The sequence below is a fragment of the Chiloscyllium punctatum genome, chromosome 22 (genome assembly GCF_047496795.1).
Source record: "Chiloscyllium punctatum isolate Juve2018m chromosome 22, sChiPun1.3, whole genome shotgun sequence".
Classification (NCBI taxonomy): domain Eukaryota; kingdom Metazoa; phylum Chordata; class Chondrichthyes; order Orectolobiformes; family Hemiscylliidae; genus Chiloscyllium; species Chiloscyllium punctatum.
In genome coordinates, this window is record NC_092760.1 from 27,947,370 (window position 1) to 27,970,731 (window position 23,362).

The window sequence follows — 23,362 nt, forward strand, 5'->3', positions numbered from 1 at the left end:
TGGTTTCCTCCCACAGTCCATAGATGTGCAGGTTAGTTTTGACAGGGTAAAAAAGGATATTCTGTTTCCAGTAGTTGATGTGATCATGCTGTGGTATCTAGGGATATGTAGGATAGGTAGAAATGGGTTATGGAGATAGAGTGGGGGCTGGGTCTGGTGGGATGCTCTTTGAAGGTTTGGTGCAGACTTGATGGGTCGAATGGCCTTTTGCCACAGGGATTCTTCAATTCTATGATGCATTTTTGGAGCTTCAACACATAATGCGTGGCAAGTCCCTAAGGAGTACTGAGGGACAAAGGGACCTATGTATACAAGTCCATAGATCCCTGAAGGTGTCAGCAAAGGTAGACAGGATGGTGAAGAAAGGGTATGGGATACTTGCCTTCTTTAGCCAGGGTATAGAATGTAGGAGCATGGAAAGTCTTGTTGCAATCTCATAAACCATTGGTTAGGCCACAGATGGAAGACTGTGCGCAGTTCTGGTCACTACAATATTGGAAGGACGTGATTGTGCTGTAGAGAATGCAGAGGAGATTCACCAGGGTGTTTCCTGAGATGGAAGGTCTGTTTTATAGAGACGCAGGATAGGTTGGGGTTTGTTTTCAGTGGATCAGAGGATGCTGAGGGGTGATCTAGTTTATGGACAATGTACAGATAAATGGGATTAGTGTAGTTTTAGACGGTTGTTCTTGAACGGCACAAATGCAAATGTCGAAGGGCCTTTTCTGTGTTGTTGGTTTCTATGACTGTAAGCTCTGCAAATGCTGGTTGATCAGTGTTCAGAGTGGTGTGTGTCTGCTCTCTTCCTCCTGCCTGATCAGCTCATAGGATGATGTGTGTATGTGCTGTGTTACTCCTATCTGGTAGTACCCAGAATGATATGGTTCTCCTCTCTTCCACAGAATCAGATGGCTTGCGATCCGTCTGTTGTTGACATGTTCCTCACAGGTATGGAGTTCCAATTGCCTGACCCTTCTCTTGTTGTGGAATTGGACTCTACTCTTCAGCTGCCAGTGAATGAAACCAGCTTATTTTGATAGTCCTTTGTATCTGACTTTTCCACCTTTCCTTAAGTGCACAGACTGACCAAATGGAGCTTAATATAGATAAGTGTGAGGTGTCGCATTTTGGAAAGTCAAAGCAAGGTAGGAGTTTCATGGTGAATGGTAGGGCCTTAAGGAGTGTAATGGACCAGAGGGACCTTGGAGTTCAGGTGCATGGTTTTTTGAAAGTGGAATCATAGGTAGACAGGACAATGAAGAAGGCTTTTGGTGCACTGGCCTTCAGTCAGGGCATTCAGTGTTAAGTTAGAAAGTAAAGTTGCAGTTGTATAGGATGTTGGTGAGGCTGTACATGTGTTTAGTTTTGGTCACCTTGCTATAGGAAGGATTCAACTGGAAAAGAGTGCAGAAAAAATTTACAAGGATGTTGCCAGGACTCAAGGGTCAGTTTTAGGGAGAGGCTGGACAAGGTAGGAACTTTTTCTTTAGAGCATAGGAGACTGAAGGGGGAATCTTATGGAAATGTATAAGATCATGAGAGACATGGATAGAGTGAATGCACTCAGTCTTTTTCCCAGGGTTGGGGAATTGAGGACTAGAGGACATCAGTTTAAGGTTAGAGGGGAAAGAATAGAAGGGAACCTGAGGGGCAATGTTTTTACACGCTGCAGAAGTGGTTGAGGCGTGTACATTAACAACATTTCAAAGGCATTTGGACAAATACATGGATATGAAAGGTTTAGAAGGATATGGGCTAAGTTCAGAGAAACTGAGTTCGCGTGGATGGACATTTTGGCCGAGGTGCACCTTTGGGCTGAAGGGGCTGTCTCCATGCTGTAGGACTCTATGATCAAGCTGTTAATTTATGATGTGATTTAATTCCACAGTTCTGTAGTCTCTTGTCAGCTTGGGCCTTTGCTGTATTCTGTGGGCCACTATTGTGCCGTCTAATGAATACGGAATAGTGTCTTCACCAAATCCAGAGTTTCTGATTTCACCAGCTTTGAGCGGATTCCATTAGCCTGTTGGGTTGGCTTCTCCCTCTCTCAAAAATTAGGCTTACAGTGGGTTTTATTTGTACGTATTGTAGGTCTCTCCAGATTCTGTAGAAGTAGGACAGTGTAAGATTGGGCAGTGAAGCGTGAATGTTTTCCATTGCAAAATGTGATTTGTTCTCACTGTTGAACAAGGTCATGTCACAAAAGGTTAATAGTTCTCACTGCAGTACAAGGCCAAGTTGATGAAGAGTTAATGTTATTTTTCCTGTTTCCAGGCACCTCATTCACAGAATGGTTCACCAAGTTTGTCCACAATGTAATTTCAGGGCGATATCCCATCATCCGAGACCAGATATTCCGGTCAGTGTGCTTATACATTTCTTTTCTGGGTGTGCATGGTAGGGGGGGTTGTCTGTTTACACCTTGTTCGCTGTGCTTTGTGTTGTGCACACATATGTCTTTGTGTGTAAGGCTACAAGGCATAAACATATGCACATGGGTATGCATATTTATTTGTGTCTGTTTCATAAGCTGCACTTTATTTGCGTACACACATCGGGTGCCTTCTACACTGTGTTTGGAGTGTGTATGTGCACTATTTGCACTACATTGGATGGGAGTGCTTGTACATTGCATTTGGAAGTCTGTGTGGATCTGAGGGAGCATGTCTCTATGCATATGCAAGCACATATGGCAGTATGCATGTGTCTCATTCTGACAATGTCTCTCTGAATCAGATTTGTTCTGGTGGAAGAGGAGACCACTCAGCCCACTGTGTCTGCACCTAAATAATTCAATTAATGCTACTCCCCAGCCTTCTCATAACCCTGCACATTATTCCATTTCAGATCCTAATTCAGTTTGCTTTAAATTATTTAAATGATTGTGTGCAGACAGTGTGTAGTAATTTATGTATGCCTACCATGTGTATGTGGCCCTTGTGTTCCCACCAGATGTATATGGTCCTGTTCCAGTTTGATCAGGTTTCTTGCTGGCTACTCTCCTGTAGGCCAATTCATTCTCTATTGACGTGATTCTCTCTTTCACAGGTACATTCATGACGAAAGTTGGGTGGCTCGAACTGGGGATATTATCATATCTGTAGCCACCTCCTTCCTCCCAGAATTGAGCTCGGTGCACCCACCACATTATTTCTTCTCATACAGAATCAGGTATTTATGTTGGCCTTTCTTCTTCAACCCTATCAGCTGTGTCTGGGCCAGATTAGAGACTTTAGAACAACTTAAAAGTTGTGGAATTGGACTGAATCTGTTGTACAAATGGTTATCATATTGGTTTAAATTCCGAATGGAAATGCACCCCTTTTTAATTCATTCTTAATTCATGCGGACCAGATGTGACTGGGTAAACATTTATTGCCCTTCCCTAATTGGCATGTGAGGGTAGTGTTTCCTCCTTGATCGACTGCAGTCCTTGAGGTGTAGGAGTACTCTGTGCTGTCAGACATTGACTATCTAGGATTTTCATTTAGTGACAGTGAAGGAATGGCCAATATACAGGTCATTCTTCCATAATGTGTGCTTTGTTGATGTGAATTCGCTGGAATGTGTCTGAGGAATTGGGTGCACTGTTTCTAAAGAGCAAACTTTTAAAACATATTGGCGATTTCATTGGCAACACATTTAAGTGCTGTTTCTAAAGCACGATTTTCTATAATGCGGAGCTGTACAAGAACATAACTTTATGGAGGAATTACTTGTAGTTCCAAAGTCAGGACCAGAACTTGTTCCCATGTATGTGCTGCCCACATTTATAGATAGTCGTGGTTGTGAGTTTGGAAGGTGTCGTCTAAGGATCTTTGGTGAATTTCTGTAGGATCTTTTGGATAGCATATACGTCTGCTATTGAGTGTTGGTGGGGAAGGGCATGAATGTTGAAGATGGTGAATGTGGTGCCAGGCAAACAGGCATGAATGGTGCACTTGTTAGAAATGCACTTTCAGGCAACTGGGGATTATTCTGTCACAATCTTGCCTTGTAGATTAGTGCCAGGCTTTGGGGAGTCAGGAGGTGAGCTAATGCTGCAGTAGTCTTAGAATCTGACCTGCTGTTGTAGCCGCAGTATTTATATGGCAATTCTGGTTTATTTTCTAGTCAATGGTAACTACCAGCATCTTAATTGTGGGGCATTCAGTAATGATAACACCAGTAAATGTCAGAAGTAGATGGTTAGATTCTCTCTTATTGGAGATGGTTATTGCCTGGTTCTGTTGTGGTTTCAATGTTATTTGTCACATGCCAGCCTAAGCCTGGATATTGTCCAGACCTTACTGCATTTGAACATGGACTGCTTCAGTGGCTGAGGAGTCATGAATGGTACTGAATATTGTACAGTCATTGGTAAACATCCCCACTTATAATGGAGGGAAGGTAATTTATGAAGTGACTGAAGATGGTTAGGCTAGGGCACCACCTTGAGGAACTCCTGCAAAGATGTCTTGTAGCTGAGATGACTGACCTCCAGTAGGAGGGGTCTGAGATGGATTGGCACTTCTGCAAAGATTGATTTAAATGTTTCAGCCTTATCTTTTGCACTGATGTGTTGAGCTCTTCCATCATTGAGGATGGGATATTTGTGAAATCTCCTCCTCCAGTGAGTTGTATAATAGTGCACTACTGATTCACAACTGGATGTGGCAGGACTCCAGCTTGGATCTGAGAAATAAAAAGGGGGAGGTCATCTTGATAGCATTGTACCACAGGGCCCCCAATAGTCACTGGAGATTGAGGAACAAATATGTAAGCAGATTGCAGATAACTGCAAGAATAGTAAAGGATTTTAACTTTCCAAACAATGACTGGGACTGTCATAGTGTTAAGTGCTTGGATGGAGATAAATTTGTGTGTTCAGGACGAATTCCTCATGCAGTTTGTAGATGGCCCTTTCAGAGAAGGAGCAAAACTTGACCTCCTCTTGGGAAATAAGGAGGGGCAAGTGATAGAAGTGATAGGGGCAAGTGATAGTGGGCCTTCAGTTTCGGAAGAGTGGCCGTAATTCCATTATTTTTAAAATAGCTATGGAAAAGAGTAGGTTTGGTCCACAGGTTAAGATTCTAAACTGGGACAAGGCCAGTTTTGATTGTCTTAGGCAGGAACTTTTGAATGTTGTTTGGGGGAGACCGTTGGCAGGCAAAGGGATGTCTGGCAAGTGGGAGACTTGCAAAAGTGAGTTAATGAGAGTTCAGGGCCAGCATATCCTTGTTAGAATGGAGAGTAAGGAACCCTAAATAACTAAAGGTATTGAAGCTCTGGTCAAGATAAAGAAGGAAGAAGATGACATGTATAGGGAGTTGTTAGCAAGCAAATTGCTTGAGCAGTATAGAGGGTGTCAGTGTACAACTAAGAGCAGTCAGGAGGGCTATAGCTTTAGCAGCCCAAAGAGATTCTCCAGGTACGTGAATGCATAAGAGTAACTAGGGAGACAATAGGGCCTCTTAAAGATCAACAAGGCTGTCTGAGTGCGGAGTCGCAAGAGATGGGTAAGATCCTAAATGAATAATTTGTGCCAGTACTTCGCGTTGAGAAAGGTATGGATGCTAGGGAACTTGGGGAAATATAGTGATGTGTTGAAGAGAGTCCACATAGAAGAGGAGGTGCTGTCAGTCTTAGAACATATTAAAGTAGATAAATCCTCAGGACCTGATGAAGTGCATCTAGGACTTTGTGGGAGGCTAGGGAGGAAATTGCAAGGCCTCTAGTGGAGATATTTGTATCAATGGCAGCCACTGGTGAAGTGCAGGAAGATTGGAAGTTGGCTGATATTGTGTCAGTATTTAAGAAAGGTTGTTGGGAAATGCCTGGGAACTACACACTGATGAGCCTAACATGTGGGGTGGGTTAATTGTTAGAGGGGAATCTACAGGCATCTGGAGAGGCAAAGACTCATTTGGGATAGTCAGCTTGACTTTGCATGTGGAAAATCATGTGTCATGGATTTGAGGCTTTTTGAAGGGGTGACCACGGAAGTAGATGAGGCCAGTGTGATAGATGTTGACTATGTGAACTTTAACAAGGCCTTTGACGAGGTACCACATGGTAGGGTGTTGAGTAAGGTTAAATCTCATAGGATTCAGGAAGAGCTAACCAATTGGATACAAAATTGGAGACAGTGAGGATTGCAGATGCTGGAAGTCAGAGTCAATAGATGTGAGGCTGGAAAAGCACAACAGATCAGACAATATCTGAGGAGCAGCAAAGTCAACATTTTGGAACGAAACCCTTTGTCAGAATGGGGGAAGGGAGTCCAGAAGTAAATGGAGTGAAGGGGTTGGGGCTAGGGAGAGGATAGGTGGGATGGTGATAGTTGGATCCAGATAGGAATGCAGGTGACACTACCCATGCACTCTAAAACTTTCAATTCCCCAGCCCCCAACACCTCAACTTTACCACGGATGTACAGGCCCTTTACACCTATATCCCCGACACGGAGAGCCTAAGCAGACCCTCCACTGACACACACATTTGCTTGGCAGAACTGGTCCTCATCCTCAACAATTTTTCCTTTGATTCCTCGCACTTCCTGCAAACCAAAGTAGTGGCTGTGGGCGCCCAACATGGGCCTGTCTCTTTGTAGGATTTGTGGAACTGCCCCTCTTCCACAACTACACTGGCCCCATCCCTCCTCTCTTTCTCTGATACATTGATAGCTACATCGGCTCTGCCTCAACCTCCCATGAGGACCTTGAGCAGTTCACCAAATTAGCTAACACCTTCCACCCCACCTCAAATTCACCCCCGGACTGTTTCCAACACCTCCCTCCCCTTCCTGGGCCTCTCTGCCTCCATCTCCATCTCCAGAAATCGACTCACATCCACTTCCAATCCACTGACTCCCACAACACCTTCAACTACATCTCTTCTCACCTCCTGCAAAAATGCTATCCCATACTCTCAATTCCTCTACCTCTGCCACATCTCCCAGGATGAAGCATTCTATTTCAGGACCTCCTAGATATCCTCTTTCTTTAGGGACCGTAGTTTCCCTTTCTCGGTATTTAAGGATGCCTTCAACTGCATTTCCTCCATTTCCCACACTTCTGTCCTCAGACCCTCTTCTCCCAACAATAAGGATAGAGACTGCTTAGTCCTCATGTACCACCCCACCAACCTCCGAATCCAGTGCATCATCCTCTGAAATTTCCGTCACCTACAATCAGACCTCACCATCAGAACGATATTTCCTTCTCCACCCCTGTCCGTTTTCTGCAGGGACTGTTCACTTTGCATCTCCCTTATCAACTCTACACTCCCCACAACTTCTCCACCACACCCTGTACCTTTCGTTGCAATTGCAAGAGGTACACCACCTGCACCTACACCTCCACTGTGACTTGTGTCGAAGACCCCAAACAATCCTTCCAGATTCATCAGAGTTTGACCTGCACTTCGTCCAACCTGATCTTCTGTATCAGTTGCTCCTGATGTGGTCTCCTCTATATCAGGGAGACCAAACACCGACTCAGGGACTGGTTCGTGGAGCACCTGTGCTGTGCACACATCAACCAGCTGGGACCTTCCTGTTGCCATCCATTTTAATTGCCCCTCTCATTCCCTGGTAACATGTCCATCCTTGGTCTCCTCCACTGTCAGAGTGAAAGCAAACGTAAACTTATACTTCACCTGGGGAGCTAACAGCCCAGTGGCTTCAACATGGACTTCACCAGCTTCAAAATCTCTCCAATCCCAGCCTCCCTCTCAACTCCCTGACCTGAGCTGAGCTTCCTGCTCACTTATTGGCTCCACTCTTCCCACTGATTAATCACAATAACTCCTAAATGCATCCACCTACCATCATCTCACCAACTGCCCCCCCCCCCCCATTTTAACTTTTGGCTCCCCTTCCCCAGACTTGACAAAAGGTTTCGGTCAGATGTGTTGACTTTCCTGCTTCTCAGATGCTGTCTGACCTGCTGTGTTTTTCTAACCATCTATCTATTGACTCCGGATACAAAAATTGCCTTGACGGTAGAAGACGGAGGGTGGTGATAGAGGGTCTTTATTATAATATACTGGGTCTACTGTTATCCATAATGTATATAAATGATTTGGATGAGAATTTAGGAGGTATGGTTAGTAAATTGGTGGATGACACTGAGATTGGTGGTACAGTTCACAGTGAAGAATGTTATCTGGGAATGCAGTGAGATCTTGTTTAACTGCATCAGTGCGCCGTGGAATGGCAAGTGGAGCTCCATTTAGATAAATACAAGGCATTGCATTTTGGTGGGTCAGGTGAGGCCAGGACTGATACAGTCAATCAACTGGGCCCTGGGGAGTGTTATTGAACAGAGATCTTGGGGTACAGGTTCCGAGCTCCTTGAAAGTGGAGTCACAGGTAGACAGGATGGTGAAAAAGGCTTTCAACGTACTTGCTTTCATCTGTCAGAACGTTGAGTATAGGAGTTGGGACATCTTGTTACAGCTATACAAGTCATTGGTGAGACTACATTTGGAGTACTGCCTGCAATTCTGGTTGCCCTACAGAAAGGATATTATTAAACTAAAAAGCATTCAGAAAACATTTACTTGGATGGTGCCTGGACTGGAAGATTTGAGCTATAAGGAGAGGTTGGATAGGCTGTGATTTTTTTCACTGAAGTTTAGGAAACTGAGGGGTGACCTTACAGAGATCTGTAAAATCATGAGAGACATATTTAAGGCAGATAGTCTGCAGCTTTTTCCATGGAAGGGACTCTGGAGGGTTTTAGGTGAAACGGGAGAGATACAAAAGGGTCCACCGGGGCAATTATTTTCACACAGAGGGTGGCAAGTGTCTGGAGCAGAGCTAGTGGTGGAAGGTAGTACAGTTTGCTCATTTAAGAAACATTCAGACAGGTACATAGATGGAATGGGTATGGAGGGATGTGGATTAACCGCAGGCAAATGGGGCTAGTTTAATTGTGAAAACTGGGCAGCATGGGCATGTTGGGCTGAAGAGACTGTTACCATGCTGTAAACCTCTGACTCTATGTTTTGTAGGATCACTTAGTTCTGTCCATCTGGTCTGCCAGTCCTGTTTAGCATGCAGGTAGTCTTGTTTGATTGCTTCACTGTGTGTAGTGCTCCTCCTGGCATGACCTCCTGCACTGTTCATTGAATTTGGGAGGCACTGGCTTACTGGCATTATCGTTGGGCTGTTAATCCAGAGACCTAGGTAATGTTCTCGGAACCCGGGTTCAAATCCTGCCACAGCAGATGGTTGAATTTGAATCCCATAAAAATCTGACATTAAGTATTTATTGATGACAATGAAACCATTATCAATTTTTGGAAAAACCTATCTGGTTTGTTGCTGTCCTATAGGGAAGGAAACCGTCATCCCTCACCTGCTCTGGCTTACATATGACTCCAGACCTACAGCAATGTGATCGAATCTTGCCAATTAGGGATGGGCAATTAATGCTGGTCTAGCTGCTGATTTTTTAAAATTTAAATTTAAATTTTAAAATTAAAACAAAATTATCTCCTAAGCTGGTAGTGTTGGTGGCGTGTGGAAAACACCAGGCTGAGGTTGTGGATTGTGCTGCAGTGTGATTCTGCTGCTGTCAATGGCCCACAGTGCCATAGGATGCTCAGTCTTGAGTTGTTCGATCTGTTTGAAGTCTTTCCCGTTTTGTAGAAGGGTAGCTAAAATGTGATGCTGGGAGTTTGTTTCCATGAGGCCAGCATGGTTGTCACTCTTAGCAGTATTGTCATGGACCCATCTGCAACTGGCAGATTTGTGAGGATGAGGTCAAAGAGTGGCATGGTGGCTCAGTGGTTAGCACTGATGCCTCACAGCACCAGGGACTTAGGTTCGATTCTAGCTTTGGGCAACTGTGTGGAGTTTGCATGTTCTCCCCGTGTCTGTGTGAGTTTCCTCCGGGTGCTCCGATTTCCTCCCACAGTCCAAAGATGTGCAGGTCAGGTGAATTAGCCATGTTAAAATTGTCCATAGTGTTAGGTGCATTAAGCAGAGGGTCTAGGTGGGTTACTCTTCGGAGGGTCGGTATGGACTTGTTGGGCCAAAGGGCCTGTTTCCACACTGTAGGGAATCTAATCTAAAATACGTTTTTCCCTTTTATTGATTCCTGTGCTACCTGCCGCAGACCCTGCCTAGCAGCTATGTCCTTGAGCTAGTTAGGTCCTAAATCATGTTGTTGCCAAGCCACTGTTGCTGGTGGAAATTGAAATCCCCAACCCACAGTGCATTTGGCACTCTTGCCACCCTCCATGCTTCCTCCTAATGTTCAATATGGAGGAGTACTGATCTGTCAGCTGAGGGAGAGTGCATGGTAATCAGTAGGAGGTTTCCGTGCTTAGATTTAACCTGATGGCATGAGACTTCATGAAGTCTGCAATCAGTGCTGAGGACTCTGAAGGCAACTACCATCCAACTGTATAACAAGGTGCTGCCATCTCTGCTGAGTGCCCTGTGACAGTGGGACAGGACATATCCAGGAATAGTGATGGTGGTGTCTGGGATAATGTCTGTAAGGTACGATTCCATGAGTGTGACTATGTAAGGTTGTTGCTTGACTAGTCTGTGAGAAGCTGTCCTTATTTTGGGATTGTGGCATTGGCCTGCAGATATTAGTAAGGAAGGCTTTGCAGGTCAGCAGTGTTTGATATCATTTCTGGTGCTGAAGTCAATGCCAGTAGATCTCTCCTTTTTGATACTTCCTAGCAGCTTGATCCAGTTGAGTCCTTGCCTAGCTATTTTTGAGAGCTGTTAAGAATTAACAACATTGCTGTTTATCATAAGTCACATGTAGGCCAACCAGATATTGATGGAAAATTTCCTTCGCTAAATTAGTGAACCAGATTTGCTTTAATGACAATCAGCAATGGTCATTATTTTTAAATGTTTAATTCCAGATATTGTTGAATTCAAATTCCATCATTTGTCCTGGTAGGATTCAATTCGGGTCCCCAGAACATTTCTTGGATCTCAAGATTGCTAGAGCTGGGACCATCCCATTATGCCGTCGCCTCTTCCCTGATACCAGTCTTCAGCCAATTTCAGTTCACTCCATGTTTAATCAAGAAATGGCTGAGAATACTGGAGACCGCAGACGCAGTGATCCCAACTATATTTTGACAATAGTAATGAAGGTGTGTGCTCCAGAACTAAACAGCACTCTAGCCAAACTGTTCCCGGACAGCTCCAACACTTGAACTCAACAATGTAGAACATTGTTCAAGTATGTCCTGCATACGAATATCAGGGCAAATCACGAGTAAAGTGATGAAAGGGTTCTTTAATGTTGTTATCAGATAACATGCTCAGCAAAAAGTTACTCAGCAGATTATTTGGGCTCTGTTATGGTCACTTGGCTCCCCACCTCATTGCATCCTTGATTAAAAGAAATGCATCTGAAAAATTATCAAGTCTGCCTCAGGTTGGCTTCAGGCAATACAAGTTTGAAACTGCGGGCTGACCATTATCAGTAATATACTATTCTCAGCCTTGGCACTATACCATAGGAACACCAGTGGCTGCTTAATTGTACGTTCAGTGAGATTGACATGTCCTGCCAATTCTCTATTCGTGAGACAAACGAATGTAAGGGAAATCACTGAAGACTTATTAAAGAATTATTTTATGAACACTTATTTTTCGTTTATTCAGAGTTTGCTAAATTACTGAATGTATGCTCTGACAAGGCCATGTTAAGTGTTGTTAATTGTCATTTTAAAAATACCATCCATCTGGTTCTCTTACATACTTATTAAGAAAGAAATCTGCCGTCCTTACCCAGTTTGGCCTACACATAACTGTGAATCAAAACATGTTAACTTTATCTATCCTCTGGGCAAGTAGAGAATGGAAATGAATGCTTTCCTATCAGTTTCACCTACAATAGAGTCACAGAGATGTACAGCATGGAAACAGACCCTTCGGTCCAACCCGTCCCATGCTGACCAGATATCCCAATCCAATCTAGTCCCACCTGCCAGCACTTGGTCCATATCCCTCCAAACCCTTCCTATTCATATACCCATCCAGATGCCTTTTAAATGTTGCAACTGTACCAGTCTCCACCACTTCCTCTGGCAGCTCATTCCATACACGTAACACCCTCTGCATGAAAAAGTTGCCCCTTAGGTCTCTTTTATGTCTTTTCCCTCTCACCCTAAACCTATGCCCTCTGGTTCTGGACTCCCTGACCCCAGGGAAATTTAAAAAAAACACACAGTTTAAACAGAAATAAGTTGCTAAAGCTCACTAAAGACTCCCTCAACATTGTCCTGTGCCATCAGTTATGATTTTTAATTATTGATGTTTGCTCTGATTTTGAGTTAGAATACTTTGGTCCATAGTTTTGACTAACTCCAAGGCCATTCTTATTGACTACAGTTAATTTCTGTGCACTCTCTCTCACTACAGGATTGAAATGGTAGAGGATGCCTCACCAGATAATGCCTGTCAGTTGGACAGTCGGTACTGGAAAATAACCAATGCAAATGGTGATGTGGAGGAGGTCCAGGGTCCTGGTGTAGTGGGTATGAAGTGATTGAGATTAATGGTGGGAGCTTGGGAACTGATGGAGGTGTGGAAAAAGGGGACCAGGACTTTGGGAGCAAGATACTTCTGCAAGGACTTTTGTTGTGGTGCTGCGTTTTTCGGGGTGTCAGCAGTGCCTGTGTGTGGGCTCTGTCGAGGTATCGGGTGAGTGTGTGACCGTAGGCCATACGATATAGGAGCAGAAGTAGGCATTCAACCCATTGAGTCTGTTCTGACATTAATTCATGGCTGATGTGTTGAGAAACATTATTCTCTTGCCTTCATCCTATGACTTTTGATCCACTTAGTAATTAAGAACCACTCTATCCGTCTTGAATACAGTCAATGACTTGACCTTCACAGCCTTCTGTGGTGGTGAGTTCAGCATCTGCTGGCTGAAGAAATCTTCTCCACATCTAATGGTTGGGGAGTCAGCAGTATCTGCAAATTGGGGAGTGGGCAGTGCCTATGTGTTTGGCGGGTGTGGGCTGTGTCTGGATGTCTGGCTGGGGCGGGCGGTGTCTGGGTGTCTAGCCAGGTGCGGGCGGTGTCTGGTTGTCTGGCTGTGTCTGGGTGTCTGGCTGGGGCGGGTGGTGCCTGGTTGGAGCAGGCGGTGTCTGGGTGTCTAGCCGGGTGTGGACGGTGTCTGGGTGTCTGGCTGGTGTGGGCTGTGTCTGGGTGTCTGGCTGAGACTGGCAGCGTCTGGGCGTCTGGCTGGGTGCAGGTGGTGTCTGGTTGGAGCGGGCTGTGTCTGGGTGTCTGGCTGGGGCGGGCGGTGTCTGGGTGTCTAGCCGGGTGCAGGCAGTGTCTGGCTGGTGTGGGCGGTGTCTGGCTGGTCCAGGCGGTGTCTGGGTGTCTGGCTGGTGCAGGCAGTGTCTGGGTGTCTGGCTGGGACAGGCGATGTTTGGCCGGGTGCGGGCGGTGTCTAGTTGGAGCGGGCTGTGTCTGGCTGGTGTGGGCTGTGTCTGGGTGTCTGGCTGGTGTGGGCTGTGTCTGGGTGTCTGGCTGGTGTGGGCTGTGTCTGGGTGTCTGGCTGGTGTGGGCTGTGTCTGGGTGTCTGGCTGGGGCGGGCAGTGTCTGGGTATCTGGCTGGGATGGGCGGTATCTGGGGCAGGCGGTGTCTGGGGGTCTGGCTGGGTGTGGATGGTGTCTGGCCGGGTGCGGGCGGTGTCTGGGTGTCTGGCTGGTGCAGGTGGTGTCTGGCTGGGGTGGGCAGTGTCTGGCTGGTCCAGGCAGTGTCTGGGTGTCTGGCTGGTGCAGGCGGTGTCTGGGTGTCTGGCTGGGACAGGCGATGTCTTGCTGGGGCGGGCGGTGTCCTGGTATCTGGCTGGTGCAGGCGGTGGCTGAATGTCTGGCTGGGTGCAGGCTGTGACTGGGTGTCTGGCTGGTGCGGGCGGTGTCTGGCTGGGGTGGGTTGTGTCTGGCCGGGACAGGTGGTGTCTGGGTGTCTGGCTGCGGTGGGCTGTCTGGCTGGGACAGGCGGTGTCTGGGCGTCTGGCCGGGTGCGGGTGCGGGTGGTGTCGTTGGAGCGGGCTGTGTCTGGGTGTTTGGCTGGTGCGGGCTATGTCTGGGTGTCTGGTCGGGTGCGGGCGGTGTCTGGCTGGGGCGGGCGGGTGCCTGACCCCATCTCTGTCTCTCGGCTTCCTGCCCACCACCCCATCTCTGTCTCTCGGCTTCCTGCCCACCACCCCATCTCTGTCTCTCGGCTTCCTGCCCACCACCCCATCTCTGTCTCTCGGCTTCCTGCCCACCACCCCATCTCTGTCTCTCGGCTTCCTGCCCACCACCCCATCTCTGTCTCTCGGCTTCCTGCCCACCACCCCATCTCTGTCTCTCGGCTTCCTGCCCACCACCCCATCTCTGTCTCTCTGTTTCTTGCCCACTCCCCCATCTCTGTCTATCTGCTCCTGCCCACCACCCCATCTCTGTCTCTCTGCTTCCTGTCCACCACTCCATCTCTGTCTCTCTGCTTCCTGCCCAACCCCCCCATCTCTGTCTCTCGGCTTCCTGCCCAACTCCCCCATCTCTGTCTCTCTGCTCCAGCCCACTACCCCATCTCTGTCTCTCTGCTCCAGCCCACTACCCCATCTCTGTCTCTCTGCTTCTCGCCCACCACCTCATCTTTGTCTCTCTCTCTAGCCTTCCCCCGCGCCGCTTCAAGTTTCTAACATTCTAGGCCACGCCATTCTGTCTCTTTAACCTGCCCCTACATTCCTGTCTCTCTGCCTGAATGCCCATCCCTGTGTCCCCAGTCACCTGCCACCGCTGCCCCCCTCTCTGGTTTCCATCTCTCCAGTCAACCCATGGCTCTTGGCTCCCCCATAATCCCTGTCTGTCCAGCCTGCGTTCCCCCCCCCCCCCCCCCCCCACTCCTCGTATTGTTCCATTGAGTCTGAGATTCTCTCTCATTCTCTTTTTCTTTTCTGTTGTCTCTCTCACTTTCTCTCTCTCTCTCTCTCTCTCTCTCTCTGTCCTCCAGGTGAATTCCCTGTGCTGCGCCCTGGTACGGTGCACGAGTACACCAGCTGCACCACCTTCACCACTGCCTCGGGTTATATGGAAGGTTACTACACCTTCCACTATCTTTCCCAACACAGAAGCACCTTCAACGTTACCATCCCAAGGTTCTGTATGGTCTGCCCGCCGCAGCGGGTGCTGCCTGCTCACCAGGTGAGTGACAATCTCCATCACAATGTCAAAATGCAATCATCATCCAATCTGATTGAAAACAGGGGTGACGACTGTTGAGTGCATGGGCGTTTAATAGAGGAGACTATTGAGTGGAGGGTGAGTTTTGCAGAGTCGAGTATCAAGTTGAAGGTAAGTATGACAGAGAAGACTATTGAGTGGAGGATGAGTAGTACAGAGGAGAGTTTGAGTGAGGGTGCAGATTGCTTGATAATGAATGCAGGGAGGGTGTGTTCATCTTTGCTCAGGAGCTGGCAAATGTAGATACAGAATTCAATACTTGAACAGATTGATGGAGGGAATTGGGAGGTATTAGTGTGCTACTGTGGGTGGGGAGGTAAGAAATTATAGGCCCCGACTGAAATTTTCAAATGGTCGAGGTGGAAGATAGAGTTTAATTTAGATAAATGTGTGGTGCTGTGTTTTGGGAAAGGAAATCTTAGCAGGACTCTTAATGGTAAGGTCCTAGGGAGTGTTCCTTGGTGTGCAAGTTCAAAGCTCCTTGAAAGTGGGGTTGAAAGTGGTAAGGTCCTCAGGAGTGTTGCTGAACAAAGAGACCTTGAAGTGCAGGTTCATAGCTCCTTGAAAGTGGAGTCGCAGGTAGATAGGATAGTGAAGAAGGCATTTGGTATGCTTTCTTTTATAGGTCAGAGTAATGAGTACAGGAGTTGGGAGGTCATGTTGCGACTGTACAGGACATTGGTTAGGCCACTGTTGGAATATTGCATGCAATTCTGATCTCCTTCCTATCGGAAAGATGTTGTGAAGCTTGAAAGGGTTCAGAAAAGATTTACAAGGATGTTGCCAGGGTTGGAGGATTTGAGCTATAGGGAGAAGTTGAATAGGCTAGGGCTGTTTTCCCTGGAGTGTTCGAGGCTGAGGGGATGACCGTATAGGGGTTTATAAAATCATGAGGGGATGGGTAGGATAAATAGACAAAGTCTTTTCCCTGGCGTGGGGTAGTCCAGAACTAGAGGGCAGAGGTCTAGGGTGAGGGGGGATAGATATAAAAAAGACCTAAGGGCAATTTTTTCATGCAGAGTAAACTTTTTCACGTGTATGGAATGACTAGAGGACTGTTAATGTGATTCTACTTTACAGAATGTTGGTGGGGATGGACCAGGAATTACAGACCACTGAATTTCATGTCAATCGTCCAGAAACTATCAAAGCAAACTCTGTAGTAGAGAATTACTCTCCATTTAGAGAAGCAATGTTTTGTTCAGGGATAGTGATCGTAACTTTGTCAGAGGAGGATCATGGGAAAGTGTGAGGTCATGCACTTTGGTAGGAAGAATAGCGGCATAGACTATTTTCTAAATGGGGAGAAAATTCAGAAATCTGAAGAGCAAAGGGACTTGGGAGTCCAAGTCCAGGATTCTCTCAAGGTAAACTTGCAGTAATTAGCAAGGCAAACACAATGTTGTCATTCATCTTGAGAGGAGAAAGTGAGGACTGCAGATGCTAGAGATCAGAGCTGAAAATGTGTTGCTGGAAAAGCGCAGCAGGTCAGGCAGCATCCAAGGAACAGGAGAATCGACATTTCGAACATCAGCCCTTCTTCAGGAATGAGGAAAGTGTGTCCAGCAGGCTAAGATAAAAGGTAGGGAGGAGGGACTTGGGGGAGGGGTGTTGGGAATGCGATAGGTGGAGGGAGGTCAAGGTGAGGGTGATAGGCCGGAGTGGGGTGGGGGCGGATAGGTCAGGAAGAAGATTGCAGGTTAGGAAGGCGGTGCTGAGTTCGAGGGATTTAACTGAGACAAGGTGGGGGGGGGGGGGGGGGGGGGGGGGGGGGGGGTGGGGGCGAGGAAATGAGGAAACTGGAGAAATCTGAGTTCATCCCTTGTGGTTGGAGGGTTCCCAGGAGGAAGATGAGGCGCTCTTCCTCCAACCGTCGTGTTGCCATGGTCTGGCGATGGAGGAGTCCAAGGACCTGCATATCCTTGGTGGAGTGGGAGAGGGAGTTGAAGTGTTGGGCTACGGGGTGGTTGGATTGCTTGGTCTAGGTGTCCCAGAGGTGTTCTCTGAAACGTTCCTTAAGTAGGCGGCCTGTCTCCCCAATATAGAGGAGGCCACATCGGGTGCAGCGGATGCAATAGATGATGTGTGTGGAGGTGCAGGTGAATTTGTGGCGGATATGGAAGTGTCCCTTGGGGCTTTGGAGGGAAGTGAGGGGGGAGGTGTGGGTGCAGGTTTTGCATTTCTTGCGGTTGCAAGGAAGGTGCTGGGAGTGGAGGTTGGGTTGGTGGGGGGGGTGTGGACCTGACGAGGGAGTCACGGAGGGATTGGTCTTTTCGGAACGCTGATAGGGGAGGGGAGGAAATATGTCCCTGGTGGTGGGGTCCGTTGGAGGTGGCGGAAATGACGGCGGATGATACGCGGGACATGAAGGTTGGTGGGGTGGTAGGTGAGGACCAGTGGGGTTCTGTCCTGGTGGTGGTTGGAGGGGCGGGGCTCAAGGGCGGAGGAGCGGGAAGTGGAGGAGATGTGGTGGAGGGCATCGTCGACTATGTCTGGGGGGAGATTGCGGTCCTTGAAGAAGGAGGCCATCTGGGTGGTACGGTTTTGGAACTGGTCCTCCTGGGAGCAGATGCGGTGGAGACGAAGGAATTGGGAATATGGGATGGCGTTTTTACAGGGGGCAGGGTGGGAGGAGGTGTAGTCTAGGTAGCTATGGGAGTCGGTCGGTTTATAGTAAATGTCCGTGTCGATTTGGTCACCCGAGATGGAAATGGAAAGGTCTAGGAAGGGAGGGAGGAGTCTGAGATGGTTCAGGTGAATTTGAGGTCGGGGTGGAAAGTGTTGGTAAAGCGGATGAACTGTTCAACCTCCTCGTGGGAGCACGAGACAGCGCCGATACAGTCATCGATGTAGCAGAGGAAAAGGGGGGGGTGGGGCCAGTGTAGCTGCGGAAGATGGACTGTTCCACATATCCTATGAAGAGGCAGGCATACCTGGGGCCCATGCGGGTGCCCATGGCTACTCCTTTGGTTTGGAGGAAGTGGGAGGATTGGAAAGAGAAGTTGTTCAGGGTGAGGACCAGTTCAGTCAGTCGAAGGAGGGTACTGGTTGGTACGGCGCCTCTCCGCCCCCACCCCACTCCGGCCTATCACCCTCACCTTGACCTCCCTCCACCTGTCGCATTCCCAACGCCCCTCCCCCAAGTCCCTCCTCCCTACCTTTTATCTTAGCCTGCTGGACACACTTTCCCCATTCCTGAAGGAGGGCTGATGCCCGAAACGTCGATTCTCCTGTTCCTTGGATGCTGCCTGACCTGCTGCGCTTTTCCAGCAACACATTTTCAGCATTCATCTTGAGAGACTAGAATATAAGAGCAGGAATGTGACCAGATCTAAAAGTTGAAGTTCGAAATTGGAGAAAGGCCAATTTTGACGGTAATAGGTAAGAACTTTCGAAAGCTGATTGGGGGCAGATGTTCGCAGGTAAAGGTACAGCTAAAAAATAGGAAGCCTTCAGAAAAGAGATAACAAGAATCCAGAGAAAGTATATTCCTGTCAGGGTGAGAAGAAAGGCTGGCAAGTATAAGGAATGCTGGATGACTAAAGAAATTTGAGAGTTTGGTTAAGAAAAAGAAGGAAGCATATGTAACGTATAGACAGGAGTGAATCCTTAGAAGAGGAGAAAGGTAGTAGGAGTATACTTCAGAGGGAAATCAGGTGGGCAGAAAGGAAACATAAGATAGCTTTGGCAAATAGAATTAAGGAGAATCCAAAGGGTTTTTACAAATACCTTAAGGACAAAAGGGTAACTAGGGAGAAAATAGGGCACCTCAAAGATCAGCAAGGCGGCCTTTGTGTGGAGCCACAGAAAATGGGGGAGATACTAAATGAGTATTTTGCATCTGTATTTACTGTGGAAAAGGATATGGAAGATGTAGACTGTAGAGAAATAGATGGTGACACCTTGCAAAATGTCCAAATTACAGAGGAGGAAGTGCTGGATGTCTTGAAACGCATAAAAGTGGATAAATCCCCAGGACTTGTTTAGGTGTTCCTGAGAACTCTGTGGGAAGCTAGGGAAGTAATTGCCTGGCCTCTTGCTGAGATATTTGTATCATCGATAGTCACAGGCGAGGTGCCCGAAGACTGGAGGTTGGCTAATGTGGTCCCACTGTTTAAGAAGGATGGTAAGGATAAGCCAGGGAACTATAGACAAGTGAGCCTGACGTCAGTTGTGGGCAAGTTGGAGGGAATCGTGAGGGACAAGGTGTTACATGTATTTGGAAAGGCAAGGACTGATTAGAGATAGTCAACATGCTTTGAGCGTAGGAAATCATGTCTCACAAACTTGATTGAGTTTTTGGAGGAAGTAACAAGATTGATGAGGGCAGAGCGGTAAATGTGATCTATGTGGATTTCAGTAAGGCGTTCGACAAGGTTCCCCATGGGAGATTGATTAGCAAGGTTAGATCTCATGGAATACAGGGAGAACTAGCCATTTGGATACAGAACTGGCTCAAAGGTAGAACACAGAGGGTGGTGGTGGAGGGTTGTTTTTCAGACTGGAGACCTGTGACCAGTGGAGTGCCACAAGGATCGGTGCTGGTTCCTCAACTTTTTGTCATTTACATAAATGATTTGGATGCGAGCATAAGAGGTACAGTTAGTAAGTTTGCAGATGACATGAAAATTGGAGGTGTAGTGGACAGCGAAGAGGGTTACCTCAGATTACAACAGGATCTGGACCAGATGGTCCAATGGGCTGAGAAGTGGCAGATGGAGTTTAATTCAGATAAACGCGAGGTGCTGCATTTTGGGAAAGCAAATCTTAGCAGGATGTATACCTTAATGGTAAGGTCCTAGGGCGTGTTGCTGAACAAAGAGACCTTGGAGTGCAGGTTCATAGCTCCTTGAAAGTGGAGTCGCAGTTAGATAGGATAGTGAAGAAAGCGGGGAGAAAGTGAGGACTGCAGATGCTGGAGATCAGAGCTGAAAATGTGTTGCTGGGAAAGCGCAGCAGGTCAGGCAGCATCCAAGGAGCAGGAGAATCGACTGTAGTGGACCAGGGAACCCATTGGATGTGGTTCCCTCGGACTTTCAGAAGGCTTTCAGTAAGATCCTACCTAAAAGATTAACCTGGAAAGATAACCACCAACGCATTCACAATTTCTAAATCAACTTTATGAAACACATTGGGATGTAAGTGATCAGGTCCTTGGAACTTGTCAGCCTTTAATCCCATCAGTTTCCTCAATACCATTTCCGAGTTCATAATGATTTAGTTTGGTTCTTTCCATTATAACGTTTTTGGGATGTTATGTGGGTCCTCATTTGTGAAGGCAGAGCAAAGCTATGGATGAATTGGTATGCAATCTTTTTGATCCCCATTCTAACTTAGCCTTATTCTGACAGTGAGGCTCATATTCACTACCTTTTTGTCTTCATGTTGCCGTAGAGCTTGTGTGTTCCCCACAAGCTTCCTTTTGTAGTCTAGTTTTCCACTCTTAATCAATGCCTTTAACCTCCTCGACCAAAATGTCAACTGCTCCTAGTCCTCAGGTTCGTCCCCCTCAGTGCTGGACCCCATCTTGCTTGCTCCCTTCATGTGTAGCTTCCTCCGATCCCGCGCCCTCATCCCAATGCTCAATCCTGCCTCTGTGCTCCCCCACCCCACATGTACTTTCTTGCAGTGCGCTTTGTGAATATTCAGTGGCAATTTTGCAGAAGGAGCACGTTATTTTAGCAGCTGGTGGAGAGGCAGTAGGCACAATTACTCACAATGCCTATCGTTGCTTTGATAAGGAAAGTGAATGTCCTCTTGCAAAGTTTCTGGAAACCACAAAAATAGGTGGAAAGCAAACAGTGAGGGTGTCACAAAGAGTCTACAAGGGATATAGACAAGTGTGCAAAAACTTTGTGGAAAAATATTGTGGAAAATGTGACGTTATCTTCTTTGGCAAGAGCAAAAGCGGAGCTTGAATATTATTTAAATGGTGAAAGACTGCAGAAAGCTACAGAACAGGGGCTTTGGAAGTCATAGAACTTCAAACATAGAATGATACAGCGCAGAACAGGCCCTTCAGCCCTCAATGTTGCGCTGACCTGTGAGCTATTCTCAGCTCGTCCCCCTACACTATCCAATCATCATCCATGTGCTTATCCAAGGAGTCCTTCATGAATGACAAGAAGTTAGCATCCAAGTTCAGGGTGGAAAAGGGAAGGCAAATAGAAATTGCTCAGGAATGGAACACATCTGGTAATATCTATGGAGAGAAAGCAGAATTAATATTTTGAGTCCAGTGACCCTTCCTTACAAGGCTGTTCTTGGATGGCAGAGTCAGAAGCCACATGACACCACGTTATAGTCGTAACAGGTTTATTTGAAATCACAAGCCTTTGAAGTGCTGCTGCTTCAGTGAAAGCAGAGCAAACTTGACCTACCTCTACCCTGAGGTCTGATGGTACAGGATCCTGACACCCCACCCTCTCAGTGCTGGACTTCATTTTGCTCCCTCCCCCTTCTGCCGCGCCCACCCCAACCCAACCTTCTGTCCTGACCCCGTGTAGTGCTTCCCTACCTCACACAGTTTCCCTGCAGTGCGGAAACAGGCCAGTCAGCCCACCAAGTCCCCCTGACTCTCCAAAGAGCATCCCACCCAGAGCCATCATCCCTAACCTTTCCCTGTAACCCTACATTTTCCATGGCTTTTGTGGATGGCACAGTGGTGAGCACTCACAGCACCAGGGACCCAGGTTCACTTCCCACCACAGGCGACTGTCTGTCTGTGTGGAGTTTGCACATTCTCCTCATGTTTGTGTGGATTTCCTCCCACACTCCAAAGATGTGGTTAGGTGAATTAGCCATGCTAAATTGCCCGTAGTGTTAGGTGCATTACTCAGGATTTGTTGGGCCAAATGGCCTGTTTCCATACTGTAGGGAATCTAATCTAACACACATAACCTGTCCACCTGAACACTGTGGACAATTTAGCATGGTCAATACACCTAACCTGCACATCTTTGGATGATGGGAGGAAACCAGAGTACCTGGTGGAAATCCACGCAAACACTGGCAGAGGGTGCCAACACCACCAAACAGTTGCCCAAGGGTGGAATTAAACCCAAGTTCCTGACGCTGTGAGGCAGCAGTGCCTACCACTGTGCCCAAAAACTTTTGTCCAGTGTGATTTGTGACTATTCAGTGGTGATTTTGCAGAAGGAACAAATAATTCCAGCAATGGGTGGAGAGGAGCAACTATTCAATTCATCCTGTATTGTCACTTTCGAAGTTGGCAATGTATCTAGATTAGATTAGATTAGATTATTTACAGTGTGGAAACAGGCCCTCCGGCCCAACAAGTCCACACCGACCCGCCGAAGTGCACCCACCCAGACCCATTCCCCTACATTTACCCCTGCATCTAACACTACGGGTAATTCACTGTGGCCAATTCACCTAACCTGCACATTTTTGGACTGTGGGAGGAAACCGGAGCACCCGGAGGAAACCCACGCAGACACGGGGAGAAAGTGCAAACTCCACACAGTCACCTGAGGCAGGGATTGAACCCGGGTTTCTGGCGCTGTGAGGCAGAAGTGCTAACCACTGTGCCACCGTGCCGCCCACTAGTGCCACCCTCTCCCACTGTAACCCAGCAAACTCTTCCTTTTCCAATAGTTTTGATCCTGACCATCGTGCTGCAGGCTCAACACAGGTGCTGGCGGGGCTGAAGCGTTAATCCAGTTGTTAATTTGAATCTCTTTTTGTTTGTTTTGCAATCTACAGATTGGGTACAGTCACGATCCCTCAAATGACAGCACAAATCCGTCCAATAGCAGTGACCTCAACCCCAATCTCTTTGGGAATTTCCCTCCAGCTATGGGCCGTTGTCCCCGTCACACCTGAAGAGGATTAGGAATCGAACGATTCTCAGCGAGCTGTTTTCCTGTAAGCCGTTGCTGTTGCAATCTAATTTTTTTTAGTTGTTTTTGCCCTGCAACTTTGCGACAAGTTGTGTGATTCTGACTGCACCTGTTTACAACACAGGACTCAGGTTGACTGTGCAAACTCTCAGAGCTGCTACTCAGGACTTCTCGCTCCTTTAACTTACCAGATTTTGTTGTAGAACAGCTTTGAAGAGAATAAATGCACAGTGTTTAATTTCTGAAGGTTGAGATTTGTTTCCTTGTGGATGTAATATTTGATTGG

At 47.2% G+C, this 23,362-nt stretch overlaps 1 protein-coding gene across 2 annotated transcripts in view; it reads left to right on the plus strand.

Moving 5' to 3' along the window:
- The window catches only part of LOC140493470 (F-box only protein 3-like), a 56,074-nt gene that overhangs the window by 27,514 nt on the left and 5,198 nt on the right, over positions 1-23,362 (plus strand). The window contains exons 6-11 of one of the 2 annotated variants that reach the window (XM_072591932.1): positions 903-948; positions 2,275-2,359; positions 3,049-3,171; positions 12,389-12,504; positions 14,985-15,175; positions 22,940-23,101. In XM_072591932.1, coding sequence (XP_072448033.1) covers positions 903-948; positions 2,275-2,359; positions 3,049-3,171; positions 12,389-12,504; positions 14,985-15,175; positions 22,940-23,059 — 681 coding nt within the window. In that variant the 3' untranslated portion in view covers positions 23,060-23,101. Of the gene's footprint in view, positions 1-902; positions 949-2,274; positions 2,360-3,048; positions 3,172-12,388; positions 12,505-14,984; positions 15,176-22,939; positions 23,323-23,362 lie in introns of those variants that run through there. The other variant, XM_072591931.1, reaches the window with a different exon arrangement.